At 31.0% G+C, this 26,858-nt stretch overlaps 1 protein-coding gene and 1 long non-coding RNA gene across 4 annotated transcripts in view; one reads left to right on the forward strand and one right to left on the reverse strand.

Annotated features, from left to right (window-relative positions):
* LOC306867355 overlaps window positions 1-26,858 on the reverse strand; it is a 1,261,287-nt gene that overhangs the window by 1,224,424 nt on the left and 10,005 nt on the right. The window lies entirely within an intron of this gene.
* Window positions 1-26,858, forward strand: part of LOC306866595 (NACHT, LRR and PYD domains-containing protein 3-like) — an 89,979-nt gene that overhangs the window by 52,691 nt on the left and 10,430 nt on the right. For all 3 annotated transcript variants that reach the window (XR_013783950.1, XM_079411852.1, XM_079411853.1), the window contains 3 exons: window positions 555-728; window positions 1,494-1,667; window positions 1,847-2,008. Coding sequence is in view for 2 of the 3 variants with exons in the window: in XM_079411852.1 (XP_079267978.1) it covers window positions 555-728; window positions 1,494-1,667; window positions 1,847-2,008 (510 nt within the window). In the remaining variant the exon portion in view is untranslated. Of the gene's footprint in view, window positions 1-554; window positions 729-1,493; window positions 1,668-1,846; window positions 2,009-26,858 lie in introns of those variants that run through there.

Genomic DNA, 26,858 nt, shown 5'->3' on the forward strand with positions numbered 1-26,858 from the left:
GAACAACGCGATGGATCAAACAGATGAAACTCAGCGCACCCAAAATTAATAAATGAAGAGAACAGTAGAAGTGAAATATGGTATTACTTTGGGTAAAAAAAAGATGACAAAGGTGAAGGAACTGACCTTACTGCACCTGTATGCAAGCGTTGCTATAGGCCTAAATCATGTTGCCACAGGAACACAAATCTTTTTAAGCATTTGTCGCTTGCTATCCTGATCTTTTCAGAGAATTAAGAGATCGACAGGTGAGTGCATCATTCATAAATTCAGATTTGATTTGACCTTTTATTTACAACTGATCAATGCACATTCAGATGTGATACAGTAAGCGCAAATGTGCATGTGAGACACGCTAGAATCAATGAAGTGTTGGTCACGTAATACATGCACTTGCATTTCATACAATCAAAAACTTTCTTTTAGTAAAATTAAATAAGCATAATGAAGTGTAATGAATTAATTTATTTTACTATGGCATTTGCTTATGGTGTATTTATTCACACAAACTTTACATGGATCTGATTCATTGTCTTTTCTCTTTCTGTCTTCAGTCTGTATGGATGCAGTATTACAGAGAAACAGTGTCTCATCCTGACTTCAGCTCTGAAATCAAACCCATCACACCTGAAAGAACTGAAGCTGAGTGAGAATAAACTAGGAGACTCTGGAGTGAAAAACCTCAGTGATCTACTGATGAACACACAATTCAAGCTGGAGGAACTACAGTTAGTATCATTATACTCTACAGCAGTTACAGTGGTGTTGTTTACTGTTCAGTTTATTTTAAGTGTGTTGTGTGTATTTGTGACTCTACACTCAAAAACATTATTTCTGCCTCTTGTTCCTTTAATTAAAATGAGCTAAAGTAACATGTTTTTGAGCATTCTGTAACAATTTTGTTGTTCACTCTACCTAATATATTTAAAATGTATTCCATTTATTTGTGTTGAAACTACATTAATATTTGTTGTTGATGTAACTAACTGAGCAGTGGATTTGTAGATCTCAGCATGATTTGTAAGAAACTGCATGATTGTAAATTTAAGGATGAAGTGTTATTTTATGTGTTTTTCTGTAAAGGGAAATATATGTTAGTGTTTAATGTTCTGTTATGTTGGACAGTTTCTGTAATGTTGTTGAATTGTGTGGTTACCATTATGCAGAAGATTGGTGTTTGTGCTTCGATTGTGACGCTTAGTGAGTAATAATAATAATAATAATAATAATTAGACCTCAGTAAATAAATAAATAAATTATAATTTTGTCAAACAAAATTTATGTGGGAACAATGTACTAAAGTTGAGTTAACACAAACTAGTGTAAATTAATTTAATTAACTAAACTATTTGAATTTGAATGAAATAAGTTAGATTGTAAAAAAAATAAAAACTGAATAATGAATTATTATTTTTTACTGTATGGCATTTACTTATGATATATTTATTCACACACACAAACTTTACATGGATCTTTTCTCTTTCTGTCTTCAGTCTGTATGGATGCAGTATTACAGAGAAACAGTGTCTCATCCTGACTTCAGCTCTGAAATCAAACCCATCACATCTGAGAGAACTGAACCTGAGTATGAATCAAATAAAAAACACAGGAGTGGATCTCTTATGTGACGTACTGAAGGATTCACGCTGTAAACTGGAGACATTGAGGTCAGTAACATTCACATACAAGAATAAAATGATGAAAATCACTTCAATAGTTTAAACCCAAACACTTTATACTCAATATCTCATGATGAGTCTGAGTTCACTTTATATTTGTGTAAAATTCTTCAGCTTAATGATTTGTCTGTAAGATGATCTCTCTTCCTCTGTTTGTCTCTTTCTAGTCTTTATGACTGTGGCATTACAGATGTTTCTTCTTTAACTCAGTCTTTGACGAACACAAAAGCACTGCAGTTTCTAAAAGAGCTTGATCTGAGTTGTAATAAGATTGGAGACTCAAAGCAGCAGCTCATTGATGTGCTACGAGACTCAAACTGTAAACTGAGGTGAGTAAACTTCACTTTGTGATATTAAAGAGATTCATTTACCTCTGATATGTGGACAAATATGTACTTTCAAATATTTGTAAAAAGAGTTTATCAAATTAACATCAAGCTTTATTTCAAAGTGTTTGTGTCTGAATGAACATTTACATTTAGTCATTTGGCAGACGCTTTTATCCAAAGCGACTTACAATTGGGGAATACAAAAAGCGATTCATCTTGAAGAGGCAGTCAGACAGAGGAAGTGCTCGTAACACCAAGTCTCAGTCATTGTTCAAATAAGTACAAGCTAGTAGGTGGAGAGAAAGATAGAGGGAAAGTTTTTTTTTTTTTTTTTTTTTTTTTTTTTTTTTGAGTTTAGGATGAAGTCAAGTACTGCCGAAAGAGATGAGTTTTCAGTTGTTGCTTGAAGGTTGCCAGAGATCCGGCGTTCCGGATAGGGGTGGGAAGATTATTCCACCAGCCAGGAATGGTGAACGAGAATGTTCTGGAGAGTGATTTTGAGCCTCTCTGTGATGGTACCACAAGGCGTCGCTCACTAGCAGATCTCAAACTTCTGGAGGGGATGTAGGTTCGTAATAGTGAGTGGAAGTAGGAGGGTGCAGAGCCTGTGGTAGATCTGTACGCAAGCATCAGTGACTTGAACTGGATGCGAGCTGCCACTGGTAGCCAGTGCAAGGAGATGAAGAGAGGTGTAACATGCGCTCTTTTGGGCTCGTTGAAGATCAGTCGTGCCGCTGCATTCTGAATAATTTGTAGAGGTTTGAGTGCGTTTGATGGCAGACCAGCCAGAAGAGCATTGCAGTAGTCCAGTCTAGAAACAACCAGGGCCTGGACAAGAAGTTGCGCAGCATGCTCTGTCAGAAAGGGCCTGATCTTTCTGATGTTGTGTAGTGCAAACCTGCAGGAACGAGCAGTCTTTGCAATGTGCTCTTTGAAGGTCAGCTGGTCATCAAAGATTACACCAAGATTTCTGACCGAAGTTGATGGGGTAATCATTGATGAGCCGAACTGAATCGTGAAGTCATGCCGTAGAGTCGGAGTGGCAGGGAAGACCAGAAGTTCCGTCTTTGCCAGGTTGAGCTGTAGGTGATGTTCTTTCATCCACGCCGAGATGTCCGCCAGGCAGCCTGAGATCCGTGCAGCTACCGTTGGGTCATCTGGTTGAAAAGAGAGATAGAGCTGCGTGTCATCGGCGTAGCAGTGATAGGAGAAGCCATGTGCATGTATGATGGGACCCAGCGATGTAGTGTACGTGGAGAAGAGGAGGGGTCCAAGAACCGATCCCTGAGGAACTCCAGTGATCAGTTGATGTGGTTTGGATACCTCCCCTCCCCAGGTCACCCTGAAGGATCTACCGGTGAGATAGGATTCAAACCAGCGAAGTGGAATTCCAGTGATGCCCCAGTGAAGAGAGGGTAGACAGGAGAATCTGATGATTGACAGTGTCAAAAGCAGCAGAGAGATCCAGCAGAATGAGGACTGACGATTTGGAATCAGCCTTTGCAGTTCGCAGGGCTTCAGTGACTGAGAGTAGCGCAGTCTCTGTTGAATGGCCACTCCTGAAACCTGACTGTTTAGCATCCAGCTTGTTGTACTGTGAAAGAAACCGCGAGAGCTGGTTGAAGACAGCTCGTTCGAGTGTTTTCCCTATGAATGGAAGGAGAGAGACAGGTCTGTAGTTATCCAAAAGAGAAGCATTTAATGTAGGTTTTTTGATCAGTGGGGTTACCCGAGCCTGCTTGAATGCTTTGGGGAAGACGCCTGTGAGGAGAGATGTGTTGATAATGTGTGTGAGTGCCGGTAAGAGTGTGTGAGAGATTGTTTGGAGAAGATGTGAGGGGATCGGGTCGAGAGGACATGTTGTAGGATGGCTGGAGAGGAGAAGTTTGGATACTTCTGCCTCGGTGAGGTGACAGAAGGAGAAGATGGGAGCTAGAGCGGTGGATGTGGGTGATCGGAGGTCCTGCGGAGTTGAGAACTGGTTGCTGATTGTTCTAGTTTTGTCTGTGAAAAAAGAGGCAAAGTCATCAGCGGTTATCAACGTGGTGGGAGGTGGAGGAGGGGGACAGAGGAGAGAATTAAATGTTCTGAAGAGATTACGCATGTCTGGAGCACTGGTGATCTTGTTGTGGAAATGTGAGGATTTGGCAGTGTGGAATTCAGTAGAGAAAGATGAAAGCAAAGACTGATACCTACTCAGGTCCGACGGATCGTTTGATTTGCGACATTTTCTCTCTGCCGCTCTGAGTTTGGTCCGATTCTCTCGAAGAACATCGGATAACCAGGGGTTAGAAGGAGCAGCCCGTGCTGGCCTAGAGGAGAGAGGACAGATGTCGTCTAGACAAGAGGTTAAGGTAGAGCATAAAGTGTCAGTGGCTGCATTTACATCCAGAGAAGAGAAATGGGTAGGCGAGGGAAGAGAGGAGGACACTACAGAGGAAAGAAGGGAGGGGGAAAGGGAGCGTAGGTTGCGTCTGAAAGTAACCGGTAAGGGAGATGGTGGCACCTGAGTTGCAAAATATAACGTAAATGTAATGAAGAAATGGTCAGAGATATGGAGTGGTTGTACCAGAATGTTATCTGTAGAACAATTGCGTGTATAAATTAAGTCGAGTTGGTTACCAGATTTGTGCGTGCTAGTAGTGGTGAGGCGTTTGAGATCAAATGAAGCTAGGAGTGACTGGAAGTCTGTAGCATAAGGCCTGTCTAGGTGAATGTTTAAATCGCCGAAGACTAAGAGTGGAGTGCCATCCTCCATGAAAGACGACAGCAGTCCGTCCAGCTCGTCTAGGAAGGTTGGTGGTATTTGGCCCGGCGGACGATAGATTACCACAATCTGGAGTCTTATAGGAGCTGTCACAGTAACAGCATGCGATTCAAATGAGTTGAGATTGCCTAGGGGAGAGTGGGTAGAGTATTTCCAATTGTTAGAAATGAGCAAGCCAGTGCCCCCACCCCGGCCAACTTGCCTAGGGTTGTGAGAGAAAGAGAAATTGTGAGAGAGAGCAGCTGGGGTTGCCGTGTCTTCTGGACGAATCCAGGTCTCAGTCAAGCCCAGGATGCTGAGTGTGGAATGTATGGAAAATGCAGAAATGAAGTCGGCTTTGTTGACAGCTGACTGGCAATTCCAAAGACCTACAGAGAAAGAAAGAGGTGCAGTGGAAGATGTAGAGATAGTGCGCAGGTTAGCAGGGTTACGTGACCTTCTGCATGTATTTTTAGAGCGAGGTAGAGAGAGAACCGGAATGGTTTGGAAACACATGATAAGAGGATAGGAAAGCGTGAGGGAAGATATAAAGGATACTTAAGTGTGCGTTCGGTGTCGTTGCTCGGTCAAAGTCGCGCAGGAAAAAGTCGTCTGTCTTTACACTCGTTGGTCTTCACACGAGGAGGCTGAACGCTTGTCAGCGCTCTGACATCAACTAAATACAGAACTAAATAAGAAACTAGAGTGAAAACAGCTGTTGCCGTCTTCTGATCAGCCAATAAGGTTAAAGGACTGCTAAATAGCTCAAGACGAAACTAACACTTTGCACAAACACAAAGGCTCGTTCTCAGCTGAGGCGCAAATTATTCAAATTTCCAGTAAGTGTAATTAACAGAAAAAAACAACGAAAAAGCACATTAGAAATAGGTAGGAAACGAACTATTCCTTCCTAAAAGCAAGTAAATTATTTAAACAACAGAACTGCAACAAAGTTATTCAAAACACTTACGCAGCTGTAGTCTGTCTCTTCTGGTGACAAATCGGCTTTCCCAACCTTAGAGTAGCGACCAGCAGTTTAAATACTTTCACAGTCGCTGTTGCCGTCTTCTGATCAGCCAATAAGGTTAAAGGACTGCTAAATAGCTCAAGACGAAACTAACACTTTGCACAAACACAAAGGCTCATTCTCAGCTGAGGCGCAAATTATTCAAATTTCCAGTAAGTGCAATTAACAGAAAAAAACAACGAAAAAGCACAGTAGAAATAGGTAGGAAACGAACTATTCCTTCCTAGTAGCAAGTAAATTATTTAAACAACAGAACTGCAACAAAGTTATTCAAAACACTTACGCAGCTGTAGTCTGTCTCTTCTGGTGACAAATCGGCGTTCCCGATTTGTCACCAGAAATGTGAAGTTGATAAAAATGTTTAACACAAAGGAGGAAAGAGAACAGAAGCACACTGTCAGAGCTTTATACAGCAACAGCTGCTTTATTAATTACATTTGGTCAGATTGTAGGAAAACGCTGCTTTAAAAGTCCCATTGATTTACAATTTTAATCTCAACTGTCACTTTCTCACATAGACTCTCACACACACACACACACTCTCTCACACACACACACTCTCTCACACACACACACACACACACACACGTTCACCTGCCCTATCTATCTATCTATCTATCTATCTATCTATCTATCTATCTATCTATCTATCTATTTATCTATAATCTGACTATTTCTATCTATCTATCTATCTATCTGACTATTTCTATCTATCTATAATCTGACTATTTCTATCTATCTATCTATCTATCTATCTATCTATCTATCTATCTATCTATCTATTCAATTCAATTCAATTCAATATTGCTTTATTGGCATGACTGTACAAAATACAATATTGCCAAAGCTTGAAATATAATAACAATGATAATAACTATCTATCTATCTGACTATTTCTATCTATCTATCTATCTATCTATCTATCTATCTATCTATCTATCTATCTGACTATTTCTATCTATCTATAATCTTTCTATCTATCTATCTATCTATCTATCTGACTATTTCTATCTATCTATAATCTTTCTATCTATCTATCTATCTGACTATTTCTATCTATCTATCTATCTATCTATCTATCTATCTATCTGACTATTTCTATCTATCTATCTATAATCTGACTATTTTTATCTATCTATCTATCTGTCTGACTATTTCTATCTATCTATCTATCTATCTATCTATCTATCTATCTATCTATCTATCTATCTATCTATCTATCTATAATCTGACTATTTCTATCTATCTATCTATCTGACTATTTCTGTCTATCAATCTATCTATAATCTGACTATATCTATCTATCTATAATCTGACTATTTCTATCTATCTATCTGACTATTTCTATCTATCTATCTATCTATCTGACTATTTCTATCTATCTGACTATTTCTATCTATCTATCTATAATCTGACTATTTTTATCTATCTATCTATCTATCTGACTATTTCTGTCTATCTATCTATCTATCTATCTATCTATCTATCTATCTATCTATCTATCTATAATCTGACTATTTCTATCTATCTATCTATCTATCTATCTGACTATTTCTATCTATCTATCTATAATCTGACTATTTCTATCTATCTATCTATCTGACTATTTCTGTCTATCTATCTATCTATCTATCTATCTATCTGACTTTCTATCTATCTATAATCTGACTATTTCTATCTATCTATCTGACTATTTCTGTCTATCTATCTATCTATCTGACTATTTCTATCTATCTATCTATCTATCTATCTGTCTGACTATTTCTATCTATCTATCTATCTATCTATCTATCTATCTATAATCTGACTATTTCTATCTATCTATCTGACTATTTCAATCTATCTATAATCTGACTATTTCTATCTATCTATCTATCTATCTATAATCTAACTATTTCTATCTATCTGACTATTTCTGTCTATCTATCTATCTGTCTATCTATCTATCTATATATCTATCTGACTATTTCTATCTATCTATAATCTGACTATTTCTATCTATCTATCTATCTGACTATTTCTATCTATCTATAATCTGACTATTTCTATCTATCTATCTATCTATCTGACTATTTCTATCTATCTATAATCTTTCTATCTATCTATCTATCTATCTGACTATTTCTATCTATCTATCTATCTGACTATTTCTATCTATCTGACTATTTCTATCTATCTATCTATCTATCTATCTATCTATCTATAATCTGACTATTTCTATCTATCTATCTATCTGACTATTTCTGTCTATCTATCTATCTATCTATCTATCTATCTATCTATCTATCTATCTATCTATCTATAATCTGACTATTTCTATCTATCTATCTGACTATTTCTATCTATCTATCTATCTATCTATCTATCTATCTGACTATTTCTATCTATCTATCTATAATCTGACTATTTTTATCTATCTATCTATCTGTCTGACTATTTCTATCTATCTATCTATCTATCTATCTATCTATCTATCTATCTATAATCTGACTATTTCTATCTATCTATCTATCTGACTATTTCTGTCTATCAATCTATCTATAATCTGACTATATCTATCTATCTATAATCTGACTATTTCTATCTATCTATCTGACTATTTCTATCTATCTATCTATCTATCTATCTATCTATCTATCTGACTATTTCTATCTATCTGACTATTTCTATCTATCTATCTATAATCTGACTATTTTTATCTATCTATCTATCTATCTGACTATTTCTGTCTATCTATCTATCTATCTATCTATAATCTGACTATTTCTATCTATCTATCTATCTATCTATCTGACTATTTCTATCTATCTATCTATAATCTGACTATTTCTATCTATCTATCTATCTGACTATTTCTGTCTATCTATCTATCTATCTATCTATCTATCTATCTATCTATCTATCTATCTGACTTTCTATCTATCTATAATCTGACTATTTCTATCTATCTATCTGACTATTTCTGTCTATCTATCTATCTATCTGACTATTTCTATCTATCTATCTATCTATCTATCTATCTGACTGTTTCTATCTATCTATCTATCTATCTATAATCTGACTATTTTTATCTATCTATCTGTCTGTCTATTTCTATCTGTCTGTCTATCTATCTATCTATCTATCTGTCTGACTATTTCTATCTATCTATCTATCTATCTATCTATAATCTGACTATTTCTATCTATCTATCTGACTATTTCAATCTATCTATAATCTGACTATTTCTATCTATCTATCTATCTATCTATCTATCTATCTATCTATAATCTAACTATTTCTATCTATCTGACTATTTCTGTCTATCTATCTATCTGTCTATCTATCTATCTATATATCTATCTGACTATTTCTATCTATCTATGATCTGACTATTTCTATCTATCTATCTATCTGACTATTTCTATCTATCTATCTATCTATCTATCTATAATCTTTCTATCTATCTATCTATCTATCTGACTATTTCTATCTATCTGACTATTTCTATCTATCTATCTATCTATCTATCTATCTATAATCTGACTATTTCTATCTATCTATCTGACTATTTCAATCTATCTATAATCTGACTATTTCTATCTATCTATCTGACTATTTCTGTCTATCTATCTATCTATCTATCTATAATCTGACTATTTCTATCTATCTATCTGACTATTTCTATCTATCTATCTATCTATCTATCTGACTATTTCTATCTATCTATCTATAATCTGACTATTTTTATCTATCTATCTATCTGTCTGACTATTTCTATCTATCTATCTATCTATCTATCTATCTATCTATCTATCTATCTATAATATGACTATTTCTATCTATCTATCTATCTATCTATCTATCTATCTGACTATTTCTGTCTATCAATCTATCTATAATCTGACTATATCTATCTATCTATCTATAATCTGACTATTTCTATCTATCTATCTATCTGACTATTTCTGTCTATCTATCTATCTATCTATCTGACTTTCTATCTATCTATAATCTGACTATTTCTATCTATCTATCTGACTATTTCTGTCTATCTATCTATCTATCTGACTATTTCTATCTATCTATCTATCTATCTATCTATCTGACTGTTTCTATCTATCTATCTATAATCTGACTATTTTTATCTATCTATCTATCTGTCTGTCTATCTATCTATCTATCTGTCTGACTATTTCTATCTATCTATCTATCTATCTATCTATCTATCTATAATCTGACTATTTCTATCTATCTATCTGACTATTTCAATCTATCTATAATCTGACTATTTCTATCTATCTATCTATCTATCTATCTATCTATAATCTAACTATTTCTATCTATCTGACTATTTCTGTCTATCTATCTATCTGTCTATCTATCTATCTATCTATCTGACTATTTCTATCTATCTATAATCTGACTATTTCTATCTATCTATCTATCTGACTATTTCTATCTATCTATCTATCTATCTATCTATCTGACTATTTCTATCTATCTATAATCTGACTATTTCTATCTATCTATCTGACTATTTCTGTCTATCTATCTATCTATCTGACTATTTCTATCTATCTATCTGTCTGTCTGACTATTTCTATCTGTCTGTCTATCAATCTATCTGTCTGACTATTTCTATCTATCTGTAATCTGACTATTTTTATCTATCTATCTGACTATTTCTGTCTATCTATCTATCTATCTATCTATCTATAATCTGACTATTTATATCTATAATCTGACTATTTTTATCTATCTATCTATCTGACTATTTCAATCTATCTATAATCTGACTATTTCTATCTATCTATCTGACTATTTCAATCTATCTATAATCTGACTATTTCTATCTATCTATCTATCTATCTGACTATTTCTGTCTATCTATCTATCTATCGATAATCTGACTATTTCTATCTATCTATCTATCTATAATCTGACTATTTTTATCTATCTATCTGACTATTTCTGTCTATCTATCTGTCTATCTGTCTATCTATCTATCTATCTATAATCTGACTATTTCTATCTGTCTATCTATCTATCTATCTATATATCTATAATCTGACTATTTCTATCTATCTGTCTGTCTGACTATTTCTATCTATCTATTGTGACGAGTCGGCTGCCTCCCCCCCTGTCCATCATCACCACCCCGTCCCTTATTCGCCGCCCTTCACCAGGCTCCCGACGGGAGTGGGTGTGTGAGAGAGAGGAGGGGCGCTGAAACAGCCAGGGCTGGCGGCGTGTGATGAGGCGCACCTGACGTGAATGGAGCCTCATCACCGCCGCCGTTTAAACTCCGAGCGCGCCTCTCCTCGGGAGACCGGTCTCTTCCCCGTGCATGCACGCTGGTGTCCTCGTGGGTCCAGGAAAGGGAGCGTAGAGGGAACTACCTGCCGCCGCCAGAGACGCGAGCGGCCGGACTGTGTCTGTCGTTGGCTCCTCCCGCCACACTATCTATCTATCTGACTATTTCTGTCTGTCTATCTATCTATCTATCTATCTGACCATTTCTATCTATCTATCTATCTATCTATCTATCTATAATCTGACTATTTCTATCTATCTATCTGACTATTTCTATCTATCTATCTATCTGACTATTTCTATCTATCTATAATCTTTCTATCTATCTATCTATCTATCTATCTATCTATCTATCTGACTATTTCTATCTATCTATTTCTATCTATCTGACTATTTCTATCTATCTATCTATCTATCTATCTATCTATCTATCTATCTATCTATCTATCTATCTATCTATCTATCTATCTATCCATAATCTGACTATTTCTGTCTATCTATCTATCTATAATCTGACTATTTCTATCTATCGATCTATCTATCTATAATCTGACTATTTCTGTCTATCTATCTATAATCTGACTATTTCTATCTATCTGACTATTTCTGTCTATCTATCTATCTATCTATAATCTGACTATTTTTATCTATCTATCTGACTATTTCTGTCTATCTATCTATCTATCTGACTATTTCTATCTATCTATCTATCTATCTATCTATCTATCTATCTATCTATCTATCTATCTATAATCTGACTATTTCTATCTATCTATCTATCTGACTATTTCAATCTATCTATAATCTGACTATTTCTATCTATCTATCTATCTATCTATCTATCTATCTATCTATCTATCTATCTATCTATAATCTGACTATTTCTATCTATCTATCTATAATCTGACTATTTCTATCTATCTATCTATCTATCTGACTATTTCTGTCTATCTATCTGTCTATCTATCTATATATCTATCTATCTATCTGACTATTTCTATCTATCTATAATCTGACTATTTCTATCTATCTATCTGACTATTTCTATCTATCTATCTATCTATCTATCTATCTATCTATCTGACCATTTCTATCTATCTATCTATCTATCTATCTATCTATCTATAATCTGACTATTTCTATCTATCTGACTATTTCTATCTATCTATAATCTGACCATTTCTATCTATCTATCTATCTGACTATTTCTATCTATCTATAATCTTTCTATCTATCTATCTATCTATCTATCTGACTATTTCTATCTATCTATCTATCTATAATCTGACTATTTCTATCTATCTGACTATTTCTATCTATCTATAATCTGACCATTTCTATCTATCTATCTATCTGACTATTTCTATCTATCTATAATCTTTCTATCTATCTATCTATCTATCTATCTGACTATTTCTATCTATCTATCTATCTATAATCTGACTATTTCTATCTATCTGACTATTTCTATCTATCTATCGATCTATCTATCTATCTATCTATCTATCTATCTATCTATAATCTGACTATTTCTGTCTATCTATCTATCTATCTATCTATCTATCTATCTATCTATCTATCTATAATCTGACTATTTCTATCTATCTATCTGACTATTTCTGTCTATCTATCTATCTATCTATCTATCTATCTATCTGACTATTTCTATCTATCTATCTATCTATCTATCTATCTATCTATCTATCTATCTATCTATCTATAATCTGACTATTTCTATCTATCTATCTGACTATTTCAATCTATCTATAATCTGACTATTTCTATCTATCTATCTATCTATCTATCTATCTATCTATATCTATCTATCTATCTATAATCTGACTATTTTTATCTATCTATCTGTCTGTCTGACTATTTCTATCTGTCTGTCTATCTATCTATCTGTCTGACTATTTCTATCTATCTATCTATCTATCTATCTATCTATCTATCTCTGTCTATCAATCTATCTATAATCTGACTATATCTATCTATCTATAATCTGACTATTTCTATCTATCTATCTGACTATTTCTGTCTATCTATCTATCTATCTATCTGACTATTTCTATCTATCTATCTATCCATCCATAATCTATTTCTATCTGTCTGTCTATCTATCTATCTATCTGACTATTTCTATCTATCTATCTATCTATAATCTGACTATTTTTATCTATCTATCTATCTGACTATTTCTGTCTATCTATCTATCTATCTATCTATAATCTGACTATTTCTATCTATCTATCTGACTATTTCTGTCTATCTATCTATCTATCTATCTGACTGTTTCTATCTATCTATCTGTCTGTCTATTTCTATCTGTCTGTCTATCTATCTATCTATCTATCTATAATCTGACTATTTCTATCTATCTATCTGACTATTTCAATCTATCTATAATCTGACTATTTCTATCTATCTATCTATCTATCTGACTATTTCTGTCTATCTATCTATAATCTGACTATTTCTATCTATCTATCTGACTATTTCTGTCTATCTATCTATCTGACTATTTCTATCTATCTATCTGTCTGTCTGACTATTTCTATCTGTCTGTCTATCTATCTATCTGTCTGACTATTTCTATCTATCTATCTATCTATCTATCTATCTGACTATTTCTGTCTATCAATCTATCTATAATCTGACTATATCTATCTATCTATAATCTGACTATTTCTATCTATCTATCTGACTATTTCTGTCTATCTATCTATCTATCTATCTATCTGACTATTTCTATCTATCCATAATCTATTTCTATCTGTCTGTCTATCTATCTATCTATCTATAATCTGACTATTTCTATCTATCTATCTGACTATTTCAATCTATCTATAATCTGACTATTTCTATCTATCTATCTGACTATTTCAATCTATCTATAATCTGACTATTTCTATCTATCTATCTATCTATCTATCTGACTATTTCTGTCTATCTATCTATCTATCTATCTATCTATCTATCTATCTATCTATAATCTGACTATTTCTATCTATCTATCTATCTATAATCTGACTATTTTTATCTATCTATCTGACTATTTCTGTCTATCTATCTGTCTATCTGTCTATCTATCTATCTATAATCTGACTATTTCTATCTGTCTATCTATCTATCTATATATCTATAATCTGACTATTTCTATCTATCTGTCTGACTATTTCTATCTATCTATCTATCTATCTATCTATCTATCTGACTATTTCTGTCTGTCTATCTATCTATCTATCTATCTATCTATCTATCTATCTATCTATCTATCTATCTATCTATCTATCCATAATCTGACTATTTCTGTCTATCTATCTATCTATAATCTGACTATTTCTATCTATCTATCTATCTATCTATCTATAATCTGACTATTTCTGTCTATCTATCTATAATCTGACTATTTCTATCTATCTGACTATTTCTGTCTATCTATCTATCTATCTATCTATCTATAATCTGACTATTTTTATCTATCTATCTGACTATTTCTGTCTATCTATCTATCTATCTGACTATTTCTATCTATCTATCTATCTATCTATCTATCTATAATCTGACTATTTCTATCTATCTATCTGACTATTTCAATCTATCTATAATCTGACTATTTCTATCTATCTATCTATCTATCTATCTATAATCTGACTATTTCTATCTATCTATCTATCTATAATCTGACTATTTCTATCTATCTATCTATCTGACTATTTCTGTCTATCTATCTATCTGTCTATCTATCTATCTATCTATATATCTGACTATTTCTATCTATCTATAATCTGACTATTTCTATCTATCTATCTGACTATTTCTATCTATCTATCTATCTATCTATCTATAATCTGACTATTTCTATCTATCTATCTATCTATCTATCTATAATCTGACTATTTCTATCTATCTATCTATCTATCTATAATCTGACTATTTCTATCTATCTATCTAACTATTTCTGTCTATCTATCTATCTATCTATCTATCTATCTATCTATCTATCTGACTATTTCTATCTATCTATAATCTGACTATTTCTATCTATCTATAATCTGACTATTTCTATCTATCTATCTATCTATAATCTGACTATTTCTATCTATCTATCTGACTATTTCTATCTATCTATCTATCTATCTATCTATAATCTGACTATTTCTATCTATCTATCTATCTATCTATCTGACTATTTCTATCTATCTATCTATAATCTGACTATTTCTATCTATCTATCTATCTGACTATTTCTGTCTATCTATCTATCTATCTATCTATCTATCTATCTATCTATAATCTGACTATTTCTATCTATCTATCTGACTATTTCTGTCTATCTATCTATCTATCTGACTATTTCTATCTATCTATCTATCTATCTATCTGTCTGACTATTTCTATCTATCTATCTATCTATCTATCTATCTATCTATCTATCTATCTATCTATCTATCTATAATCTGACTATTTCTATCTATCTATCTGACTATTTCAATCTATCTATAATCTGACTATTTCTATCTATCTATCTATCTATCTATAATCTAACTATTTCTATCTATCTGACTATTTCTGTCTATCTATCTATCTGTCTATCTATCTATCTATATATCTATCTGACTATTTCTATCTATCTATAATCTGACTATTTCTATCTATCTATCTATCTGACTATTTCTATCTATCTATAATCTGACTATTTCTATCTATCTATCTATCTATCTATCTATCTATCTATCTATCTGACTATTTCTATCTATCTATAATCTTTCTATCTATCTATCTATCTATCTGACTATTTCTATCTATCTATCTATCTGACTATTTCTATCTATCTGACTATTTCTATCTATCTATCTATCTATCTATCTATCTATCTATAATCTGACTATTTCTATCTATCTATCTATCTGACTATTTCTGTCTATCTATCTATCTATCTATCTATCTATCTATCTATCTATCTATCTATCTATCTATCTATAATCTGACTATTTCTATCTATCTATCTGACTATTTCTATCTATCTATCTATCTATCTATCTATCTGACTATTTCTATCTATCTATCTATAATCTGACTATTTTTATCTATCTATCTATCTGTCTGACTATTTCTATCTATCTATCTATCTATCTATCTATCTATAATCTGACTATTTCTATCTATCTATCTATCTGACTATTTCTGTCTATCAATCTATCTATAATCTGACTATATCTATCTATCTATAATCTGACTATTTCTATCTATCTATCTGACTATTTCTATCTATCTATCTATCTATCTATCTGACTATTTCTATCTATCTGACTATTTCTATCTATCTATCTATAATCTGACTATTTTTATCTATCTATCTATCTATCTGACTATTTCTGTCTATCTATCTATCTATCTATCTATCTATCTATCTATCTATCTATCTATCTATCTATAATCTGACTATTTCTATCTATCTATCTATCTATCTATCTGACTATTTCTATCTATCTATCTATAATCTGACTATTTCTATCTATCTATCTATCTGACTATTTCTGTCTATCTATCTATCTATCTATCTATCTGACTTTCTATCTATCTATAATCTGACTATTTCTATCTATCTATCTGACTATTTCTGTCTATCTATCTATCTATCTGACTTTCTATCTATCTATCTATCTATCTATCTATCTGACTGTTTCTATCTATCTATCTATCTATCTATCTATAATCTGACTATTTTTATCTATCTATCTGTCTGTCTATTTCTATCTGTCTGTCTATCTATCTATCTATCTGTCTGACTATTTCTATCTATCTATCTATCTATCTATCTATAATCTGACTATTTCTATCTATCTATCTGACTATTTCAATCTATCTATAATCTGACTATTTCTATCTATCTATCTATCTATCTATCTATCTATCTATCTATCTATCTATAATCTAACTATTTCTATCTATCTGACTATTTCTGTCTATCTATCTATCTGTCTATCTATCTATCTATCTATCTGACTATTTCTATCTATCTATGATCTGACTATTTCTATCTATCTATCTATCTGACTATTTCTATCTATCTATAATCTGACTATTTCTATCTATCTATCTATCTATCTATCTATCTATCTGACTATTTCTATCTATCTATAATCTTTCTATCTATCTATCTATCTATCTGACTATTTCTATCTATCTGACTATTTCTATCTATCTATCTATCTATCTATCTATCTATCTATCTATCTATAATCTGACTATTTCTATCTATCTATCTGACTATTTCAATCTATCTATAATCTGACTATTTCTATCTATCTATCTATCTGACTATTTCTGTCTATCTATCTATCTATCTATCTATCTATCTATAATCTGACTATTTTTATCTATCTATCTATCTGTCTGACTATTTCTATCTATCTATCTATCTATCTATCTATCTATCTATCTATCTATCTATCTATAATATGACTATTTCTATCTATCTATCTATCTATCTGACTATTTCTGTCTATCAATCTATCTATAATCTGACTATATCTATCTATCTATCTATAATCTGACTATTTCTATCTATCTATCTATCTGACTATTTCTGTCTATCTATCTATCTATCTGACTTTCTATCTATCTATAATCTGACTATTTCTATCTATCTATCTGACTATTTCTGTCTATCTATCTATCTATCTGACTATTTCTATCTATCTATCTATCTATCTATCTATCTGACTGTTTCTATCTATCTATCTATAATCTGACTATTTTTATCTATCTATCTATCTGTCTGTCTATCTATCTATCTGTCTGACTATTTCTATCTATCTATCTATCTATCTATCTATCTATCTATCTATCTATCTATCTATAATCTGACTATTTCTATCTATCTATCTGACTATTTCAATCTATCTATAATCTGACTATTTCTATCTATCTATCTATCTATCTATCTATCTATCTATCTATCTATAATCTAACTATTTCTATCTATCTGACTATTTCTGTCTATCTATCTATCTGTCTATCTATCTATCTATCTATCTGACTATTTCTATCTATCTATAATCTGACTATTTCTATCTATCTATCTATCTGACTATTTCTATCTATCTATAATCTGACTATTTCTATCTATCTGACTATTTCTATCTATCTATAATCTTTCTATCTATCTATCTATCTATCTGACTATTTCTATCTATCTATCTATCTGACTATTTCTATCTATCTGACTATTTCTATCTATCTATCTATCTATCCATAATCTATTTCTATCTGTCTGTCTATCTATCTATCTGTCTGACTATTTCTATCTATCTATCTATCTATCTATCTATAATCTGACTATTTCTATCTATCTATCTGACTATTTCAATCTATCTATAATCTGACTATTTCTATATATCTATCTATCTATCTATCTATCTATCTATCTATCTATAATCTGACTATTTCTATCTATCTATCTATCTATCTATCTGACTATTTCTATCTATCTATAATCTTTCTATCTATCTATCTATCTATCTGACTATTTCTATCTATCTATCTATCTGACTATTTCTATCTATCTGACTATTTCTATCTATCTATCTATCTATCTATCTATCTATCTATCTATCTATAATCTGACTATTTCTATCTATCTATCTATCTATCTATCTATCTATCTATCTATCTATCCATAATCTATTTCTATCTGTCTGTCTATCTATCTATCTGTCTGACTATTTCTATCTATCTATCTATCTATCTATCTATCTATCTATAATCTGACTATTTCTATCTATCTATCTGACTATTTCAATCTATCTATAATCTGACTATTTCTATCTATCTATCTATCTATCTATCTATCTATAATCTGACTATTTCTATCTATCTATCTATCTATCTATAATCTGACTATTTCTATCTATCTATCTATCTGACTATTTCTGTCTATCTATCTATCTATCTGACTATTTCTATCTATCTATCTATCTATCTATCTATCTATCTATCTGACTATTTCTATCTATCTATCTATCTATAATCTGACTATTTCTATCTATCTATCTGACTATTTCAATCTATCTATAATCTGACTATTTCTATCTATCTATCTATCTATCTATCTATCTATCTATCTATCTATCTGACTATTTCTATCTATCTATCTATCTATCTATCTGACTATTTCTATCTATCTATAATCTGACTATTTCTATCTATCTATCTGACTATTTCTGTCTATCTATCTATCTATCTGACTATTTCTATCTATCTATCTGTCTGTCTGACTATTTCTATCTGTCTGTCTATCAATCTATCTGTCTGACTATTTCTATCTATCTGTAATCTGACTATTTTTATCTATCTATCTGACTATTTCTGTCTATCTATCTATCTATCTATAATCTGACTATTTATATCTATAATCTGACTATTTTTATCTATCTATCTATCTGACTATTTCAATCTATCTATAATCTGACTATTTCTATCTATCTATCTGACTATTTCAATCTATCTATAATCTGACTATTTCTATCTATCTATCTATCTATCTGACTATTTCTGTCTATCTATCTATCTATCGATAATCTGACTATTTCTATCTATCTATCTATCTATAATCTGACTATTTTTATCTATCTATCTGACTATTTCTGTCTATCTATCTGTCTATCTGTCTATCTATCTATCTATCTATAATCTGACTATTTCTATCTGTCTATCTATCTATCTATCTATATATCTATAATCTGACTATTTCTATCTATCTGTCTGTCTGACTATTTCTATCTATCTATTGTGACGAGTCGGCTGCCTCCCCCCCTGTCCATCATCACCACCCCGTCCCTTATTCGCCGCCCTTCACCAGGCTCCCGACGGGAGTGGGTGTGTGAGAGAGAGGAGGGGCGCTGAAACAGCCAGGGCTGGCGGCGTGTGATGAGGCGCACCTGACGTGAATGGAGCCTCATCACCGCCGCCGTTTAAACTCCGAGCGCGCCTCTCCTCGGGAGACCGGTCTCTTCCCCGTGCATGCACGCTGGTGTCCTCGTGGGTCCAGGAAAGGGAGCGTAGAGGGAACTACCTGCCGCCGCCAGAGACGCGAGCGGCCGGACTGTGTCTGTCGTTGGCTCCTCCCGCCACACTATCTATCTATCTGACTATTTCTGTCTGTCTATCTATCTATCTATCTATCTGACCATTTCTATCTATCTATCTATCTATCTATCTATCTATCTATCTATCTATCTATAATCTGACTATTTCTATCTATCTATCTGACTATTTCTATCTATCTATCTATCTGACTATTTCTATCTATCTATAATCTTTCTATCTATCTATCTATCTATCTATCTATCTATCTATCTATCTATCTATCTGACTATTTCTATCTATCTATTTCTATCTATCTGACTATTTCTATCTATCTATCTATCTATCTATCTATCTATCTATCTATCTATCTATCCATAATCTGACTATTTCTGTCTATCTATCTATCTATAATCTGACTATTTCTATCTATCTATCTATCGATCTATCTATCTATAATCTGACTATTTCTGTCTATCTATCTATCTATCTATCTATAATCTGACTATTTCTATCTATCTGACTATTTCTGTCTATCTATCTATCTATCTATCTATCTATCTATCTATCTATCTATAATCTGACTATTTTTATCTATCTATCTGACTATTTCTGTCTATCTATCTATCTATCTGACTATTTCTATCTATCTATCTATCTATCTATCTATCTATCTATCTATCTATCTATAATCTGACTATTTCTATCTATCTATCTATCTGACTATTTCAATCTATCTATAATCTGACTATTTCTATCTATCTATCTATCTATCTATCTATCTATAATCTGACTATTTCTATCTATCTATCTATAATCTGACTATTTCTATCTATCTATCTATCTATCTGACTATTTCTGTCTATCTATCTGTCTATCTATCTATATATCTATCTATCTATCTGACTATTTCTATCTATCTATAATCTGACTATTTCTATCTATCTATCTGACTATTTCTATCTATCTATCTATCTATCTATCTATCTATCTATCTATCTGACCATTTCTATCTATCTATCTATCTATCTATCTATCTATCTATAATCTGACTATTTCTATCTATCTGACTATTTCTATCTATCTATAATCTGACCATTTCTATCTATCTATCTATCTGACTATTTCTATCTATCTATAATCTTTCTATCTATCTATCTATCTATCTATCTATCTGACTATTTCTATCTATCTATCTATCTATCTATCTATAATCTGACTATTTCTATCTATCTGACTATTTCTATCTATCTATCGATCTATCTATCTATCTATCTATCTATCTATAATCTGACTATTTCTGTCTATCTATCTATCTATCTATCTATCTATCTATCTATCTATCTATAATCTGACTATTTCTATCTATCTATCTGACTATTTCTGTCTATCTATCTATCTATCTATCTATCTATCTATCTATCTATCTGACTATTTCTATCTATCTATCTATCTATCTATCTATCTATCTATAATCTGACTATTTCTATCTATCTATCTGACTATTTCAATCTATCTATAATCTGACTATTTCTATCTATCTATCTATCTATCTATATCTATCTATCTATCTATAATCTGACTATTTTTATCTATCTATCTGTCTGTCTGACTATTTCTATCTGTCTGTCTATCTATCTATCTGTCTGACTATTTCTATCTATCTATCTATCTATCTATCTCTGTCTATCAATCTATCTATAATCTGACTATATCTATCTATCTATAATCTGACTATTTCTATCTATCTATCTGACTATTTCTGTCTATCTATCTATCTATCTATCTGACTATTTCTATCTATCTATCTATCTATCTATCCATAATCTATTTCTATCTGTCTGTCTATCTATCTATCTATCTGACTATTTCTATCTATCTATCTATCTATAATCTGACTATTTTTATCTATCTATCTATCTGACTATTTCTGTCTATCTATCTATCTATCTATCTATAATCTGACTATTTCTATCTATCTATCTGACTATTTCTGTCTATCTATCTATCTATCTATCTATCTATCTATCTATCTGACTGTTTCTATCTATCTATCTGTCTGTCTATTTCTATCTGTCTGTCTATCTATCTATCTATCTATCTATAATCTGACTATTTCTATCTATCTATCTGACTATTTCAATCTATCTATAATCTGACTATTTCTATCTATCTATATCTATCTATCTGACTATTTCTGTCTATCTATCTATAATCTGACTATTTCTATCTATCTATCTGACTATTTCTGTCTATCTATCTATCTATCTATCTGACTATTTCTATCTATCTATCTGTCTGTCTGACTATTTCTATCTGTCTGTCTATCTATCTATCTGTCTGACTATTTCTATCTATCTATCTATCTATCTATCTGACTATTTCTGTCTATCAATCTATCTATAATCTGACTATATCTATCTATCTATAATCTGACTATTTCTATCTATCTATCTGACTATTTCTGTCTATCTATCTATCTATCTATCTGACTATTTCTATCTATCCATAATCTATTTCTATCTGTCTGTCTATCTATCTATCTATCTATAATCTGACTATTTCTATCTATCTATCTGACTATTTCAATCTATCTATAATCTGACTATTTCTATCTATCTATCTGACTATTTCAATCTATCTATAATCTGACTATTTCTATCTATCTATCTATCTATCTATCTGACTATTTCTGTCTATCTATCTATCTATCTATCTATCTATCTATCTATAATCTGACTATTTCTATCTATCTATCTATCTATAATCTGACTATTTTTATCTATCTATCTGACTATTTCTGTCTATCTATCTGTCTATCTGTCTATCTATCTATCTATAATCTGACTATTTCTATCTGTCTATCTATCTATCTATATATCTATAATCTGACTATTTCTATCTATCTGTCTGACTATTTCTATCTATCTATCTATCTATCTATCTATCTGACTATTTCTGTCTGTCTATCTATCTATCTATCTATCTATCTATCTATCTATCTATCCATAATCTGACTATTTCTGTCTATCTATCTATCTATAATCTGACTATTTCTATCTATCTATCTATCTATAATCTGACTATTTCTGTCTATCTATCTATAATCTGACTATTTCTATCTATCTGACTATTTCTGTCTATCTATCTATCTATCTATCTATCTATAATCTGACTATTTTTATCTATCTATCTGACTATTTCTGTCTATCTATCTATCTATCTGACTATTTCTATCTATCTATCTATCTATCTATCTATCTATCTATAATCTGACTATTTCTATCTATCTATCTGACTATTTCAATCTATCTATAATCTGACTATTTCTATCTATCTATCTATCTATCTATAATCTGACTATTTCTATCTATCTATCTATCTATAATCTGACTATTTCTATCTATCTATCTATCTGACTATTTCTGTCTATCTATCTATCTGTCTATCTATCTATCTATCTATATATCTGACTATTTCTATCTATCTATAATCTGACTATTTCTATCTATCTATCTGACTATTTCTATCTATCTATAATCTGACTATTTCTATCTATCTATCTATCTATCTATCTATAATCTGACTATTTCTATCTATCTATCTATCTATCTATAATCTGACTATTTCTATCTATCTATCTAACTATTTCTGTCTATCTATCTATCTATCTATCTATCTATCTATCTATCTATCTATCTATCTATCTATCTATCTATCTGACTATTTCTATCTATCTATAATCTGACTATTTCTATCTATCTATAATCTGACTATTTCTATCTATCTATCTATCTATCTATCTATAATCTGACTATTTCTATCTATCTATCTGACTATTTCTATCTATCTATCTATCTATCTATCTATCTATCTATCTGACTATTTCTATCTATCTATAATCTTTCTATCTATCTATCTATCTATCTATCTATCTATCTATCTATCTATCTATCTATCTATCTATCTGACTATTTCTATCTATCTATAATCTTTCTATCTATCTATCTATCTATCTATCTGACTATTTCTATCTATCTATTTCTATCTATCTGACTATTTCTATCTATCTATCTATCTATCTATCTATCTATCTATCTATCTATCTATCTATCTATCTATCTATCCATAATCTGACTATTTCTGTCTATCTATCTATCTATAATCTGACTATTTCTATCTATCTATCTATCGATCTATCTATCTATAATCTGACTATTTCTGTCTATCTATCTATCTATCTATAATCTGACTATTTCTATCTATCTGACTATTTCTGTCTATCTATCTATCTATCTATCTATCTATAATCTGACTATTTTTATCTATCTATCTGACTATTTCTGTCTATCTATCTATCTATCTGACTATTTCTATCTATCTATCTATCTATCTATCTATCTATCTATCTATAATCTGACTATTTCTATCTATCTATCTATCTGACTATTTCAATCTATCTATAATCTGACTATTTCTATCTATCTATCTATCTATCTATCTATCTATCTATCTATCTATCTATAATCTGACTATTTCTATCTATCTATCTATAATCTGACTATTTCTATCTATCTATCTATCTATCTGACTATTTCTGTCTATCTATCTGTCTATCTATCTATATATCTATCTATCTATCTGACTATTTCTATCTATCTATAATCTGACTATTTCTATCTATCTATCTGACTATTTCTATCTATCTATCTATCTATCTATCTATCTATCTGACCATTTCTATCTATCTATCTATCTATCTATCTATCTATCTATCTATCTATCTATCTATCTATCTATCTATAATCTGACTATTTCTATCTATCTGACTATTTCTATCTATCTATAATCTGACCATTTCTATCTATCTATCTATCTGACTATTTCTATCTATCTATAATCTTTCTATCTATCTATCTATCTATCTATCTGACTATTTCTATCTATCTATCTATCTATCTATCTATCTATAATCTGACTATTTCTATCTATCTGACTATTTCTATCTATCTATCGATCTATCTATCTATCTATCTATCTATCTATCTATCTATCTATCTATCTATCTATCTATCTATCTATCTATAATCTGACTATTTCTGTCTATCTATCTATCTATCTATCTATCTATCTATAATCTGACTATTTCTATCTATCTATCTGACTATTTCTGTCTATCTATCTATCTATCTATCTATCTATCTGACTATTTCTATCTATCTATCTATCTATCTATCTATCTATCTATCTATCTATCTATAATCTGACTATTTCTATCTATCTATCTGACTATTTCAATCTATCTATAATCTGACTATTTCTATCTATCTATCTATCTATCTATCTATATCTATCTATCTATCTATAATCTGACTATTTTTATCTATCTATCTGTCTGTCTGACTATTTCTATCTGTCTGTCTATCTATCTATCTGTCTGACTATTTCTATCTATCTATCTATCTATCTATCTCTGTCTATCAATCTATCTATAATCTGACTATATCTATCTATCTATAATCTGACTATTTCTATCTATCTATCTGACTATTTCTGTCTATCTATCTATCTATCTATCTGACTATTTCTATCTATCTATCTATCTATCTATCCATAATCTATTTCTATCTGTCTGTCTATCTATCTATCTATCTGACTATTTCTATCTATCTATCTATCTATAATCTGACTATTTTTATCTATCTATCTATCTGACTATTTCTGTCTATCTATCTATCTATCTATCTATAATCTGACTATTTCTATCTATCTATCTGACTATTTCTGTCTATCTATCTATCTATCTATCTATCTATCTATCTATCTATCTGACTGTTTCTATCTATCTATCTGTCTGTCTATTTCTATCTGTCTGTCTATCTATCTATCTATCTATCTATAATCTGACTATTTCTATCTATCTATCTGACTATTTCAATCTATCTATAATCTGACTATTTCTATCTATCTATATCTATCTATCTGACTATTTCTGTCTATCTATCTATAATCTGACTATTTCTATCTATCTATCTGACTATTTCTGTCTATCTATCTATCTATCTATCTGACTATTTCTATCTATCTATCTGTCTGTCTGACTATTTCTATCTGTCTGTCTATCTATCTATCTGTCTGACTATTTCTATCTATCTATCTATCTATCTATCTGACTATTTCTGTCTATCAATCTATCTATAATCTGACTATATCTATCTATCTATAATCTGACTATTTCTATCTATCTATCTGACTATTTCTGTCTATCTATCTATCTATCTATCTATCTGACTATTTCTATCTATCCATAATCTATTTCTATCTGTCTGTCTATCTATCTATCTATCTATAATCTGACTATTTCTATCTATCTATCTGACTATTTCAATCTATCTATAATCTGACTATTTCTATCTATCTATCTGACTATTTCAATCTATCTATAATCTGACTATTTCTATCTATCTATCTATCTATCTATCTGACTATTTCTGTCTATCTATCTATCTATCTATCTATCTATCTATCTATAATCTGACTATTTCTATCTATCTATCTATCTATAATCTGACTATTTTTATCTATCTATCTGACTATTTCTGTCTATCTATCTGTCTATCTGTCTATCTATCTATCTATAATCTGACTATTTCTATCTGTCTATCTATCTATCTATATATCTATAATCTGAC

The sequence above is a fragment of the Barbus barbus genome (genome assembly GCF_936440315.1).
Source record: "Barbus barbus genome assembly, chromosome: 4".
NCBI classification, from domain to species: domain Eukaryota; kingdom Metazoa; phylum Chordata; class Actinopteri; order Cypriniformes; family Cyprinidae; genus Barbus; species Barbus barbus.